The 12,354-nt window shown below is 47.8% G+C and overlaps 6 protein-coding genes across 6 annotated transcripts; 2 read left to right on the top strand and 4 right to left on the bottom strand.

Annotated features, from left to right (window-relative positions):
* Positions 1-789: 789 nt before the first annotated feature.
* Positions 790-1,873, bottom strand: N7466_006533 (uncharacterized protein; the record flags this gene model as incomplete). Its single annotated transcript, XM_057165930.1, has 3 exons — positions 790-1,100; positions 1,172-1,472; positions 1,547-1,873. The coding sequence occupies 3 exons, from the start codon at positions 1,871-1,873 to the stop codon at positions 790-792; spliced, it is 939 nt and encodes a 312-aa protein (XP_057021529.1).
* A 1,992-nt stretch (positions 1,874-3,865) lies between these two features.
* On the top strand, positions 3,866-5,125 carry fhpA (flavohemoprotein; the record flags this gene model as incomplete). The annotated part of the gene is made up of 1 exon (XM_057165929.1): positions 3,866-5,125. One exon carries the CDS (start codon positions 3,866-3,868, stop codon positions 5,123-5,125), a length of 1,260 nt encoding a protein of 419 aa, XP_057021528.1.
* A 375-nt stretch (positions 5,126-5,500) lies between these two features.
* N7466_006531 (uncharacterized protein) lies at positions 5,501-6,546 on the top strand (the record flags this gene model as incomplete). Its single annotated transcript, XM_057165928.1, has 2 exons — positions 5,501-5,758; positions 5,854-6,546. The coding sequence occupies 2 exons, from the start codon at positions 5,501-5,503 to the stop codon at positions 6,544-6,546; spliced, it is 951 nt and encodes a 316-aa protein (XP_057021527.1).
* A 170-nt stretch (positions 6,547-6,716) lies between these two features.
* N7466_006530 (uncharacterized protein) lies at positions 6,717-7,327 on the bottom strand (the record flags this gene model as incomplete). The annotated part of the gene is made up of 3 exons (XM_057165927.1): positions 6,717-7,033; positions 7,103-7,150; positions 7,216-7,327. The coding sequence occupies 3 exons, from the start codon at positions 7,325-7,327 to the stop codon at positions 6,717-6,719; spliced, it is 477 nt and encodes a 158-aa protein (XP_057021526.1).
* A 956-nt stretch (positions 7,328-8,283) lies between these two features.
* Positions 8,284-9,183, bottom strand: N7466_006529 (DUF3716 domain-containing protein; the record flags this gene model as incomplete). Its single annotated transcript, XM_057165926.1, has 2 exons — positions 8,284-8,986; positions 9,050-9,183. 2 exons carry the CDS (start codon positions 9,181-9,183, stop codon positions 8,284-8,286), a joined length of 837 nt encoding a protein of 278 aa, XP_057021525.1.
* A 682-nt stretch (positions 9,184-9,865) lies between these two features.
* On the bottom strand, positions 9,866-10,448 carry N7466_006528 (DUF4334 domain-containing protein; the record flags this gene model as incomplete). The annotated part of the gene is made up of 3 exons (XM_057165925.1): positions 9,866-10,027; positions 10,094-10,370; positions 10,441-10,448. 3 exons carry the CDS (start codon positions 10,446-10,448, stop codon positions 9,866-9,868), a joined length of 447 nt encoding a protein of 148 aa, XP_057021524.1.
* Positions 10,449-12,354: the final 1,906 nt, after the last annotated feature.

Raw genomic sequence — 12,354 nt, 5'->3', positions numbered from 1 at the left:
AGCAACGAATTCGACGCGGCGACGCCCCTTTTTACGTGATGCTTGGCACTGACAAACCCATTCACGAATATGGGGTCCTGGTTGTTTCTGTTACAGGTAAAAGTCAGTATGATGTTAAACCTATGATTGAAATTCCAAGGTTTTTTACCTGACATGATCTTACTTTAGAGAAGTTAGCCCTCAATCCTAGCCCACCAGAGGCGCGTTATGGAACTGGAACTCTCCCGTGCTGATCTTCCGCTCAATAATGTGGGTGCATATTTCTCCACTCGCTAATGTTCTTGGCTGAATCTTATTGAATTCCGTTGAGGGGCGATGGATTGATCATCCAATAGCACTAAAAGCTGTAGATTGAAGATATCCCAATATGCGTCGTAGCATCCATGTGAGATTTTAAAGCCCGAAATTGGGATAGATGTTGCTGGAAAGGTTGAATGCCCCGCTTATACTAAGGTTGCGCCATTATTCGTTGGATATAATAATTCAATCGTATTTCGTTCACCTATTGTTCAACAAGAAATTTGCATTATTAATAATCATCATACTCATGTCACCATATGCTTATTCACAATCAGTGCGAAATCGTACATAAACACCAAGACCCATTACACGCATGTGCGACCTATCTCGCCTAGAAACACATGTATGGTATCATACATAATCCCATATCCAATGAGTGTGACGCTTCAACTGCACATGTGCGTTCCCTCACTACATAGTCGTGCTTCAGCGAATTCTCATCAACCGAGGCACTCGATCACCCCATGAAACAAGTCGGCAGTAATAACTCTAGACCTGCTGGTGGGGAGGAACTTCTTGGGTCGCAGGCGAATCATCTTGGGTGTGCACCTGATCCATCATTGTGTTTTCCGATTTAGCCGTCGAGCCCTTCCTAGCCACCTCCCACTCATTAAAGTCCTGACCAGGGTTGATGTTCTGCCACTGCACCAAGCAGAGCAAATGATAGAATCCGGAGGCCAGCAAGGAGCCCAGGAGAGGTCCAACCCAGTAGATCCAATGGTATCCGGGGAAGCTTCGGTTGATCACGTCGGGGCCGAGGGATCGTGCGGGATTGAGGGATCCGCCGGTATAGTAGTCACCTACAAAGATGATTGGGTTAGCAAAGTTCCATGTGAGGCTTTAAACAATTTGAGGCTGGGAAAAGACCTACCAATCATCTCTGCCACGAAAAAGGCCAGACCAATGCCCACGGGAGCTAGATAAGTCGACTTGTGCTTGACAACAGCCAGCATGATGATGACAATCACCAGCTGGGCAGTGAGAAACATTTCGATGAAGAGACCCTGCGATATAGAGGCACCACCACCCAGCCTGGTTGAGCAGTTAAGCGGGCCGGGAAAAAGAGCGCTGACCACACCGGCCGATGCGATGCCAGCAACCAACTGAGCTGGGAAGACCAACAGTCCTCTCAGTGGGGGCATTCCACCGGTAAGACAGAGAGCCAGTGTAACCTAGGATCGAAACATAAGCCTCTAGAACCATGTATGATCACAAAAACAAAATGTATTCCTAATCCAGCACTTACCGCAGGGTTAAATAAACCGCCGGTAACACGGAAGAAGGCCCAGACGTTGACGGTCAAAGAGAAACCGAAACACAGCGACGAGTACAGCAGATTGGAAGTATTTGGATACGACCCAGGGGCAGGCATCGGCGTATTAGAAACCTGAGTACCTGCAAAAGAGAAAAACAGGAACAAAAATGTGCCGACAAATTCACCCATCACGCAGAGCAAATTATAGCGCATCTTATCGGGGAACTGCAGCATAGGAAGCTGACCACGAGATCCGGGACCCGACGGACCCGCCAACGTCGACGAATCCGATACAGCGCGCCTGTGAAGGAGCTTCATCTTGGCTTGAGTTTGGTTGGGTATTTGTCAAGATATGAAATCGAGTCAAGAGGGGTTAATTGATCTGATCGATTGAGAACAGAATGTCAAGATCAATCCCTTCAGTTGACACGGGAGCACCTCAAATATAGATGGCGCCGCTCATCGCAACTAGCTTAATGGCCAAAATCCGGGAATTTATACCAAAGAATCTCTTTGCCAATGTTATCGCAGACGTCACGATACCTCCTGCACCCCTGCACGGGGCAGCAAAGATGGAATCCATGTATCATCGACCGCAGCATGAGCCCTGGCTCGTGAGTCGAATTTGCTATAGATTAGGCTTTTTAGCAAGTTGAGATGTAGATGCAGCTCGGTGATTGGATATTATCGTTTGTTTTGCTTGTTGAGTGGATGACTTGATTTGGAAAACGCTCCGTAGTGATGAGGTCACGAGTTTGGGAAATCCGTGTTTGGGCCATATTATCCCCAAGTTGTCTAGATCCCCTCTAGATCCCCCCGGAGTTCTGGTATGGAGCGGAATCCGCGACCGTCCGGAATTGAGTGTTAATCGATTGTCTAGACTTGACCCGCACAATAGAAGATCTGGAACCGGGTATGGAAGCTTCGGTAATCTCCGTGATTGGTCAATGGAATATGGATCTTGAACCCGCGTCAACTGCTCATCAAAGGCCGCTTTTGGATTGATATGGAGATTCGAGAGATGATGATTTATTTGATTGAGTTGTGATTGAGCATGTTTTAAAATGCCCAGGGACTTGGCATGTGGTAAGAAAATCACGAACTTTCCGAGTTCAGTATTCAATGTGCGTATTTCGAGGAAGCTCTGTAAAGGCAGTATGGGAAGTAAGTATCCAGTACTATTAAAATTATCCTTTCACGTTGATGCATCTATTCCTGTACCATGGCATTGGATTTGGCTCCCACTGTGGCGCCGTCGGTGTTGCCAATTTCAAGCCCTTAGCCGTTGCAATCGGCACCAATTCCGAGGGTCTTATAGGCTGAATTTCAAGGTGATAACTCCAATTCGCTAGTCATTTCTTGGGACAAATCAGCAACTTGGTTGAAAAAAAATCCGATAAGCCTTGGATGTGTTGGTATCAAGGGTCGAATTCAGATAGCCCGCAATGGCTCTAAGATAACCCGCATCGCTCTGTATCGCTGAGCAAACATGTAGGCTGTAACCATTGTAATAGAATCACCTAGCATACACATTAATCATCAAGTAAAATCTGGTTTGAGTAAAGAAAAAAAGAAGGAAAATATGGATATCCTAGACATTCCGACATCGTCCATGGCAACAAAGAAATCGTTCCTATAAATTGCCGCGCATGGGCTGATCGGGCGGAGTTGGCGTGACAAGTCACAATGATGTCCCATGATCGCAAATGGATTTCAATGAATTAACCAGGGAACCCATGTAAGTTTTCAATTTCCAGAATGTTTCAATGGTTGATCTTGAATATCAAACACTCAAGTACTAGTATGCAGCATATGGTTCATTGGCGGATGATCTGCGCTTTGACAGCAACCTTATAGCGATTAACCTTGTACTGCAAACCTATTAGTATAGACCGTTGGTCTTGTATTCTCCAATAAACCACATATTCATCGCTTGCATGGAAATACCGATTTCAAAGAATTGCAGATTTTTCATTGGAAAAAGCCGGGGCGTTTTCGTGCGCCGAGAAAAGTCCAGGTGTAAATCCGAACATTGAAAATTGAAAATGGACCACGTTATTGACCCGCTCCGCGGAGATGCTTGTTTCTCGTGAAATCCCGACGCAACCGCAAATCCCGCCAGGTACGTGTGACAAAGCGTTTTCTAGAATCTTGTACCTCGCTTGCAAATTGACTCATTTTCATAGGTTCATCGGGAAATATAAATAATTGCCCACCTGCATATGCAAGACTGTTTTTTCAACAAACATACTTCACAATAAACATTGCACCCGTTGCTCAATCCTCTTCAAAGCAATTTCTTAACACATCATGGGTTCCGTCGGCGGTTTAACACCAAACCAGGTCCAGTTGATCAAAGCAACTGTACCAGTGTTGTCCGCACACGGCAACACTATCACCAGCGTCTTCTACGAGAATGTCATCAGGGAAAACCCAGTCCTAAACAACATCTTCAACATCCCCAACCAGCGCAACGGCAACCAGCCTCGCGCTCTAGCCGGCGCTTTATTCGCCTACGCCTCTAACATCGACAACCTTGGCGCTCTTACCCCAGCCGTGGAATTGATCTGTCAAAGACATGCATCCCTCTACATCCAGCCCGACTCCTACAAAATAGTTGGCAAATACCTCCTGGAAGCCATGGCCCAAGTCCTCGGCGATGCGCTCACCCCCGAAATCCTAGACGCCTGGACAGCAGCCTACAACCAATTGGCCGATATCATGATCGGCCGCGAACACCAGATCTACGAACAGAGCCAGGGATGGACCGATTGGCGCGATTTCGAGATTAAGCAGAAAGTCCCTGAATCAGAGGACTCGGACATCGTGTCTTTCTACCTGCACCCCGTCGACGGCAAGCCGCTACCCGCTTTCAAGCCTGGACAGTACATCTCCGTGCAGGTCTATGTCCCAGAGCTCAAGTACCTGCAGCCTCGCCAGTACTCGCTCAGCCACAAGCATGACCCGGAGTTCTACCGCATCAGCGTGAAGAGAGAGAAGGGGCTGGCTCTGAGTGATGAAGCTGACGCGATCGCTCAACCTGGCTACGTGTCTAATCTTCTCCACGATAAATTCAACCCAGGCGACAAGATCAAGGTTTCCCACCCGGCCGGCGATTTCTTCTACTCGGGCAACGAGGCTGCCAACCCCATCGTTTTGATCTCCGCTGGTGTGGGTCTGACCCCTCTCACCTCCATCGTCAACACATTAACTTCCAAGCCATCCGAACGCGAAATCCACTACATCCACGGCTCCAGGACCTCAGATGCGCGCGCTTTCACAGAATACGTCACGTCCCTGAAACAACACTACCCCAGTCTCCGGACAACCTTTTTCACCAGCCAGCCCTCCGCAAAGGACAAGGAAGGTGTGGATTACGCGTACGCTGGACGCGTGGATCTGAGCAAGCTCTCTTCCCAGGATCTGTTTATCCAGAACCCGGCTACAGAGTACTATATCTGTGGACCTGAGTCTTTCATGACCGACATGGAGTCCAGTCTGAAAGCCCAGGGAGTGAGCGATGATCGGATCAAGATGGAACGTTTCGGAACAGGCGGTATCCCGCAATAAATGTGATATAGCAGTATATACCGTGATTTTGTTTATTTTCAGCCCGGCGTTAGCGATAGATCTCAACTCTGCACAATTCATGAATTTGTGAATACATTTGCATCAAATTCCATACAGTATGTTGAAGAGAAATTTGCACTTGTCCCCGCTCGGTGCGGGGAGATTTTCAAAAATTAATCATCTCGGTCCCTCGGACATTCGGACCCACTTACTCCCCTCATTTATAAGCAACAGAAATCAATGCCAAGTTGAAATGTCCAGATTAATCATCATATAAAGCTCATCGGCTTTTAAGGCTAAATTGAAATCTTGCAAAAGAAACTCAAGCAAACTGCTGCCAAAGAAAGAAAAGTCGAATCGCTACAGTCTACAACAATGACCAAAATCGGAGTCTTCCCAGCCTCAGGCGGCCTTGGATCAAGCATAGTGGAGCATCTCCAAAGTCTCATCCCAGCATCAGATCTCATCCTCATCGCACGAAACCCTTCCAAACTATCTCAAGCCAAGGAAGCAGGCGCAACAATCCGTCAAGCAGACTACGATGATCCCTCCAGTCTTGCAAACGCCTTCGATGGCATTGAAATCTTGATGCTAATTTCATACGCATCTTTCGAGATCGATCATCGCGTACAAGTAAGTCCAGGAAAAATATACAAGGCAGATAAATCAAAAACAATTACCCCATAATTCATTTCGTGCATTATGTAGCACAGCTAATCCAAACCAAGGCCCACCGCCACGCAATCGACACAGCCATCAAAAGCGGCGTAACCCACATCTTCTACTCATCCCTCGCCTTCGCCGGAACAACAGACAAAAGCATCGCACACGTCATGGGCGCACATCTCGCAACAGAGAAATACCTCTCTACCAAGCCCGAGATCACACACACCATCATCCGCGAAGGCATATACAGCGAGTCCTTCCCGATCTACACAGCCTGGTTCGATCCGCAGAGCACAAGCCCCGGATCCAGGCACGAAATCACCATTCCGCATTCCGGGCATGGCCCAGGCGTTGCGTGGGTCAAGCGTGACGAGCTAGGCGAGGCGAGCGCGAAGCTCGTCGCTTCGTATGCGCAGGACCCGGCTGCGTTCATGTACCGGAATCAGATGGTCTTGTTGTCGGGCCAAAGGGTTATTTCACTCGCTGAGACTGTTGAGATTCTGGGGCGTGCTACCGGGACAGATTTGACCATTCGGGAGATTTCTGTTGAGGAGTATGCGGCGCTTGAGCATGCGGGTAGGCATACGTATCATGGGGTGGATTTGTCTAGGGAGTGGGCCTCGGCTTGGGGGGCTATTCGGGCGGGCGAGACGGCGGCTGTGTCTTCTGCTATTGTTGAGATTCTGGGGCGCGAACCTGAGCGGTATGAGGATACTATTCAAGCTCTTATTGGATCATCAGGTTCTAGTAGATAGAGGGATTTGTGCTTGTGAATGTCTGTTGTCAGATTTGACCTTCACGGCCATGAATGAATCTTAAATAAAACAACGACTTCTTTCCCATTACTACTCGAGAACTTGTATTATACAAAATGACGCCAATGACAAAGAGCTTGCAAGCAAGCGAAATAAAGCCAGCTGACAATTTAGCAGCCCTTGCACTCCTTGACATAGAGATTGGCACTCTCGTACTCGGCGTTGTGAGCGCCGTACCAGAAGATCTCCTTGGCGTCCTGATCGCCGTATCCATCAACAGCGAACCAAGCCTTTCCGCCGTGGGTGAACAGGCCCTTCGCGTTGGCTCCGAAACCAGTCATGTTGGCACCCTGAGGCATAGCTCCGGAGTGAGGGACTGTGAAGACAATAGGCTCGACCTCGTTGGGGATCATGTAGAGGGTCTGGAATCCAGTTGGGGTCTCGGACTTGGATGTGAAGGATACATCGCCATAGCTGCTGCTGCGGACTGCAAAGCTGTCAGTATTGTTCATTCATGTTGAACAGCGTCCATCAGCCCGAGTATGAAGAAACGTACGGATGGCAACCTCTTGGGTGGTGGTGTTGCCGCCGATCCAGAGGTTCTCTGTGACAATGGTATTAGCTTCAATTTTGGAATGAATCAGGGGGTTTGGGTTCTAGAGCACTCACGGCCATCAGTGAGAACGGTCTTGCCGGCATCGGAGACGAGGGTGAAGGCAGCAGGGAGAGTGGCGGTGACGGCACCGGCCAAACCGGCAATAGCAGCAATAGAGAACTTCATTTTGAACTGAGGTGGTATGTGTAAAAAGGTTGCTGAGAAGATAGGATGTTGAAGAATTGTGAATTTTGAATATCGGCGGATTTTATGGTCCTTTTATAACCATCTGGAAAGCTGTGGCCCTGCTCAGCGCCAAGAGACGTTAAGACATAGCCAAGATATTGAAATCATAGCCCCGGAGTCTATTCCATTAAAAATAAGGTAGACCCATTTTAGAGATTCAATTTAAGGTGGTTTATTCGGCGATCACCCGGACAAACCGAAACATGTCTTGCACTTCTCTTAATGGATGTTCTTCACGATTTTTCATAACATTATGACTTGTCATTCCAGAGACAGCAACGCAGCATGGTGTGAGGAAATAAGGCTTCGACAGATCGTGCAAAAATATTGGAATTTTCCCATCGGCCCAAATTTAAGATCTGATTTCAGGGGGGTAGAAAACTGCATGTGTACGAAGAGGCTAAGAGGCTGAGACCCTGCAGCATTTACCCGTGGAGCCGCCGGCTGGGGTAAAAGCCACTGCCGATCTATGGCTTCGGAGTGAGCTCGGCGTATTTCCCCTTTAGTAGTAGAAGTTCTATTTTTGGGTGAAATTTCTCAGTAAACCGGTTAGAAATACAGCTATTGGTCTCGGACAGAAGGGGTCATGATTTCATTAGTCGGGAGGGATTATCACCCTCGAAATTTGAAATGATTTCTCATCAGAATGTGTACTTGAAGCCACTGCCGAATCTCATCGGGACTCGGGAGCGGGCCGGATCGCATGGCTAAGTTACGCTTCCGAAAATTCTATTAGTGAGGTCATTGCTGAAAAGCCATGAAACTGGTTGAATTAAAAATAACGAAAAAATAAATAAATAATCGATCATGAGCACGAAGTTTAAATGGAGACCCTAATGCTGAAAAAAAGATATCGTACTTCATGTTCTGGGCACACGGTACGAAAAAAAGAGGCCTTAATGAGCCTGTCTGCCTCCCACCCATTTCTTCAGCGCCTCATGAATCTTCTCCGTAAATTCATTGGTCGAGTCTGAAATCAGCGCAAGGGATTCCCAGTGCTGGGTGGCCGAGGATTCCTCATTGCTGCTTGTGTCATTTTCGATTGGACTGCGCTCTTCAAGATTTGAAGTAATACCCAGGGCTGGATTTCCGAGCATGTCGTGCTCATCAGGGACCGAGAATATAGAGGAAGAAATTTCCGGCTTGGGGGATTTCTTGAAGATGCATCTTCTACCCTTGCCATTCCATCTGCAGTTTGCACATTCAGGGATAGTATTATTCGCGTCGACGTAGCGAACGCAGAGAGACCATGGCCCCGAGTTGCTGGCGCAGGCGCTGCATTCCTCCTCCGCAACATCACCAACAACTTGACACAAGGCGGACTCAATATTGCTGGTGACAATTGCGATTCGCTGAATGAGGTGGAGACTCGTCCAATCCCTATATACCGGTCGCAGTACGGGCTCTCGTTGGAGAGGTTTGTCATGCAACAGCTTGAGAGCATTGGTTCTGGGGTCAGAGCTCTTCCCGGCAAGCCTGAACGGCAGAGACATGATGATTCTGGCCCATGGACCGGGGTTCATGATAGATGAACCAATCGTGTTTGGAGGGACTTCACAACCAGTACGGTGTCGCACTGCGGGGGTATCTGGAAGGGGGCTTTCAAGATTATCAGCTTGACTCTGTACACATGTCATGACTGCAAGTTGGGAAGTAGCTTACAAAGAGGCATATGATGTTACCCAAGGCTCGTGGGAGGTCGACGCAATGTCGTCGGGTGCGGTGGCTTTAGTTCCTGCGGCTGCAGAGGCGGCAAGTGGACCAGGCCCATTCGTAGAAGCTGCTCGGTTATTCATTGCGATGGTTTGGAGGAAACCTAGATATAGCAAGGCTTTGTTTGACTTTCACGGGGTGTGAAAGGATGGAGGAAGTAAGACCAGAGGGCGGAAATGAAGACCTCAGTGGGGAATAACAAAGTGAGATGAGGGAGTTGTAAAAGGGAAAAGGTCAAAAAGAAAAGAGGAATGAAAAAAAAAAGAAATCTGAAGGAAAAGGGTAAAAAGGTACATATCTGAATAGGAGAAGAGTCTTCGGGGGAGATGACCGCTACCCATTTGGATGTAGTATGTATAAATCTACTGGATGTCGGAATTTCTCAGGGCTTGGAAGTCACAGGTGCAAGGGTGACCTAGTATGAGTCCATGGGGGAAGAAAGAAAGAAGAGCGGAGTGTGCCCCATGGTACTAAATATATATATAGGTAGGTCAAGCTGTGGTCAAGCAGAACTTGAGATATTCCACTGATCTGAGAAAAATCCAGGGGCGATAAAGCGCGCCATCAAAACTCTGGGCAAAACAGAACGCCCGAGGCCGTGTAGAAATTCTGAGTCATTTTATCGCCACGTGGTGGAGTATAATAGAATAACTTAGGAAAAGAAACAAGGTCAATCACCTGGGCATGTAGCTTTTCATTGAGGTGTATTATAAAATGGGTGTCATATCTGAACTTTGATAGCAGGACACATAGCGTGTAAGAGGCCTATTTGTGCAAGTAGAAAAAGTATGTACCCTCCTTCACAGTCTTCGCATCCATCGCACCTGCCAACAAATCATCATTGACATATCGGAAGTAGTCGATAATAGGGAAGTCATCATAAACCATAGCCGTGGACAGAGTACCACGCCACTCGATCTGGCGAAGCTATCACCCACAAACGACGGGTTAGTATACAGTATTGTCGATTGAAGCGAGTTGATACAAACTTACGCGTGCATGGCCCCATGATTCATTCCAAACGCGTGCGCCCTCATCGTTGGTAACCATAATCGGGTCAACGTCCTCGGTAGATCTGAAATCCTTTCCGGCCCATCTCATCGCTGAGAGTTTCTGCTCGGTCGGATGGTTGGAGTTGACATTGGCGCCCTTCCAACTTCCCATGAAATTCTCTGGTTCGACAGGCTTGAGCTGGTCAAAGACGGAAAGGTATTCCTCCTCGGTGATGTTCTTGCGACCGACGAGCTGGACGTATTGTTCTTCGGGGGTACTGTGGGTAAAGTGTTAGCCGGCCAGATTCCTGTCACTGAATCAAAAAGGGAGAGTGTGGAATCGCATACAGTGCCATTCTGAATGTGTTGTTATTCTAGATTTGAGGTATCCAATTGTGTGAATGGGAAAGAGGTAACGATATAAGTACAGCAGAGATGCTTTGGTTCAGGAACGAAAACATCCCACTTCGCGCGACCAATTTATAGGTCCCAGGAGTCGAAAATCGGGACCCCTATCACGTAGGACTGGGTGCGTCATTGAATTGCCATTGTTTTAGCCCGCGGACGTGATTCGCTCACATCATACATGTTGATCGTCTTTTCCATCCAGAGGTTATCGTGTTATTCGCTTTTGAGATGAACGGTGGAGCAAATCTGTGGATCTGGACGATCAAGCTCCACAATGGGTAATGATTCAGCTGACCAGCCTCCAGATGGGGGGATAAAGTGCATCATAGATAATGCACGACGACTTTTTCAAGGCCGAGATTCCCATTGATATCGCAAACTGAGAACTTGTTCGTGAGAACAAACGTGGCTTACGACGCACTGCACGAACTATTTGTTCATGTCTTCCACCAGCGTGCATGAAGATCGGGGTTCAGCGGCCAGCCTTACAGAAACTTTGGTTTGGATCCACTGGGGGCTGCCCCACGAACTGAGATACATTCAACTTGCCCGATCCAGCAAAATATACACGGAGGCTGGGGTGATCGCGCGCCTTACTCGGAGAAGACCAAGCAAAGCTTGAGAATCAAAATAATGACTAGGACTGCAGTCAAGGACAATTTTGTGAGGAGCGGCGACATCTTGATTATGCAGTGTGCCACACGGGGCGCAAGCGACATTGATAAGCTTGATGCATGTTCCACAAGTGTCGTCACAACTGGGTAGATCCTGATCAAATCAGCCACAAGCCACACCGCCTATATGGCGAGCTTGCATGGACATAAATGCTCGGGCTTGCTTAGAAGGCACATAGTATGCTAGAAACAATGTGACAGCACTTTCAGATTGATGGTCAAATCAGGTCGTCGTGCGACTCGTCACTCGTTTCATATTCTGGATCCTTGCAGCCACTGCAAACATTGCAAACATCTCAAAACACCTGATGAGGCTGTATCACGTACTGTTTTGAATGGCTAAAACATGAATATTTTGCGAGGCTTAGTTCAAGGGCATAGAGGAAGAAGAATGAGAAGGAAAGATTATTGCACATTTGAAACTCGCAAAACGATGACTTCGATGCTCTATATGGAAGAATTGACATCATAAGATTGATTGCACCATATGACCTAGGATCTTCTCTATCGCCGCGCACAGGGATGATCTAACATTCAACTGACCAGAACTCATTGTTCTTCAGCTTCTCAACTACTTCGTAGCATCCGGCAGTCAGCTGGAGTCCCGGGTATGATTTTATCCCTCATGATCTCCCATCGATCGTCAGGAAAATAGCTAAAGAATAGCTAAATGATCTAGCTGCCGAGTTAGATTCCGCCCCGGAAGCTGAAATCCGGGGAAACACAAAAATCGGCAGTCAGATCCCATCTTGAACCCGTGAATGCGACACATTCGGCTCCACCACGGACCGAGAGCGAGCCGCGTCGGACGACCTAGGCCCAGAGTCCTAAAGGGACATGGGCGCAACGGTCAGCTTGCATTAGACCGTCATAGCCCCACCTGCCTCGGAAGGGATCTCGGCAGGTTTCCAGTCCTTTGCTTTAGCAGATCATTGAGGGTGGAGTTTTTCTTTTTCGAGATTGATCTACGTCGCCACAAACGTAAGCGTGATTGGGGGAAAAGCCACCTATCATTGATGGTCTATATTAACGGATAATTCATTTAACATGGTTGAGCCGGACCGGGTCCAATACTAGGTAGGGATGACGGTTAATGTATGCATGCGATCTATGAGCGACTCTACTGCCTAAAGAAGCATTGAACAATCAATACCTACATCATTAATTGTGAACATTTACA

This window comes from Penicillium verhagenii, assembly GCF_028828195.1.
Source record: "Penicillium verhagenii strain IBT 33310 chromosome Unknown utg000006l_segment0_segment0, whole genome shotgun sequence".
NCBI classification, from domain to species: Eukaryota; Fungi; Ascomycota; class Eurotiomycetes; order Eurotiales; family Aspergillaceae; genus Penicillium; species Penicillium verhagenii.
Note: the sequence above shows the minus strand (reverse complement) of the source record. Positions and strands in the feature narration are given on the sequence as shown.